General features: G+C 50.2%; 1 protein-coding gene across 1 annotated transcript in view; it reads left to right on the top strand.

Annotated features, from left to right (window-relative positions):
• The first annotated feature begins 436 nt into the window (after window positions 1-436).
• The window catches only part of UBE2V2 (ubiquitin conjugating enzyme E2 V2), a 51233-nt gene continuing 49504 nt past the window's right edge, over window positions 437-2165 (top strand). The window contains exon 1 of the mRNA XM_003802208.2: window positions 437-503. Coding sequence (XP_003802256.1) covers window positions 488-503 — 16 coding nt within the window. The 5' untranslated portion in view covers window positions 437-487. The remainder of the gene's footprint in view (window positions 504-2165) is intronic.

Genomic DNA, 2165 nt, shown 5'->3' with positions numbered 1-2165 from the left:
TTTTCGTTTTAGTAACATTTTATGTAACTCAATTTTACCGAAACATTACCACTTCCGCATCTAATCAATATAAATCATTAATAACAGCTTCTTTTAATGTAGTAAGAGACTGAAACCGGGCGCGTGCTCTCTTTTCTCCCTGGACTCCGCGCTCATGGTACCGGCGGCCGTTGTCCGCTTTACACGCCTTTTCACAATCGCTTTGTCTTTTTGTTCTATGTCACGGAGCTTGCCTCAGACTCGTCGCCCAACCCTGTCTCGAACTCACTCTTCAGCGTCTTAGTTTCAGAGCAGTGTCGCAGGCAGATAAAAAGCAGCTGACAGCTCAGCGTCGCAAAACCAGAGCTCGAACTGCCACTGCTGGGTCCCCCCTGGAGCCACGACGCCGGGGGCGGAGCCTGTGTTGACGCCAGGCTAGCGGCGCGCTTCCGGAAGTGACGCGCAACGTCCCGTGCGTGCGGGCGGCTGCGTCGGCCTGCAGGATAAGATGGCGGTCTCCACAGGTCGGTCCCCGGGAGGGGTTGCAGTCTTTTCCGCTCCGACCCGGCTCTGTCCCTCAGGCTGCTGTTGGCGGTCGGGTGCTCCCCGTGTGGGAGAATTCCGAGTGCGCTGTCTCGAATGTTGTGCTCTCTGTTTAGCGAAGCCCGGGGCCGGGGAACGTCGGGGCGGGACCCGCGCGGGCGCCGAGGGCCCGGGCGGCTGTCGCGGGTGGCGGGTTGAGCTCGCGCGTCGGCCGCGCGCCCCCGTGTTGGGGGCGGGGTGGCTCCCGCGCGGGTCGGATTTACGAGCTAAAGACAGTAAGCAAAAGAGAAGAGGAGGCTGAGGTGGGCGGGAGTCAGGTTTGGGTACCGGGGGCGGTGTCAGGCCGATGGGCGTGGAGTGAGGGGGCTCCAGTTCCTCAGGTCTCTCCTCGACCCGGCTGGAGGAGGAGGGAACTAATAACGCTCTTTGGAATAGAGGAGAGATGATTGTTCTTACCTGAATGAATACGTGATACCTTTTCGTTTGTGAGAAACTGCAGTGCAAACAAAAGGACAGGGCAAGATGAGAGCTAAACGAACAAGTGGTTTCTTAGATAAGCTACTCATCCCTCGACTGCTGAATACAGTGTTTGGTTTTCTTAGAGTACAGACTTTGAAATTGTTAACGCCGAGGTTTTATAAATAGGACCATTTCCACATGTAAGTTTAAAATGTTAAGTTTTACTATTTAAAAGTGTTGATACACATCTCTGTGTTTTTTTTTTTTAAGAGACAGAGTCTCACTTTGCTGCCCTCGGTTAAGTGCTGTGGCTTCACAGCTCACAGCAACCTCCAAGCTCTTGGGCTTAGGCGATTTTCTTGCCTCAGCCTCTCGAGTAGCTGGGACTGTAGGCACCTGCCACAACGTCCCGCTATTTTTTTGTTGCAGTTTGGCTGGGGCGGGGTTCGAACCCTCCACCCTCGGTATATGGGGCCGGTGCCCTACACACTGAGCCACAGGTGTTGCCCCACATCTGTGTTTTTCCAAGTTGAATATAAACTGTAACATTTGCTGGTTTATTAGCATATTGTACATTGGAAGCATATTATCCTTTTTAGTTTATATTACAACATCGTTGTAGTTCACTCTGTTTTTAGACTTAGAAATTTGAAACCTTGGTACAGTTAGGAAGAGAGTGTATTTTAGGTAGTTGAGTTTTCTTTTATTTTTTGAGACAGCTGTCGCCCTGGGTAGAGTGCAGTGGCATCACAGCTCACAGCAACCTCCAACTCCTGGCTTAAGCGATTCTCTTGCCTTAGCCTCTCCTGTAGCTGGGACTACAGGCACTCGCCACAACACAGGGCTATTTTTTGGTTGTAGTTGTCATTGTTGTTTAGCAGGCCCCCGGCTGGATTCCAACCTGCCAGCTCAGGTGTATGTGGCTGGGCCTTAGTCGCTTGAGCTACCGGAGCTGAGCCTAATTGAGTTTTCTTAAACCACTGAAATTTGATGTGAAACTATTGCTAAAAACTTGCACTGGTTGGTTTTAAGCTATTATTCTATTTTGTGTGCTTTAGATAATTGATAATATTGTCAAATTGGAAAGGAGATGAATCCAGAAGAAACTTTGCATTATGTTTTTTCTTTCTTTCTTTTTTTTTTTTTTGAGACAGAGCCTCAAGCTGTCCCCCTGGGTAGAGTGC

This window comes from Otolemur garnettii, unplaced genomic scaffold (genome assembly GCF_000181295.1).
Source record: "Otolemur garnettii isolate 467f Iridium unplaced genomic scaffold, OtoGar3 scaffold00237, whole genome shotgun sequence".
Lineage (NCBI taxonomy): Eukaryota > Metazoa > Chordata > Mammalia > Primates > Galagidae > Otolemur > Otolemur garnettii.
Note: the sequence above shows the minus strand (reverse complement) of the source record. Positions and strands in the feature narration are given on the sequence as shown.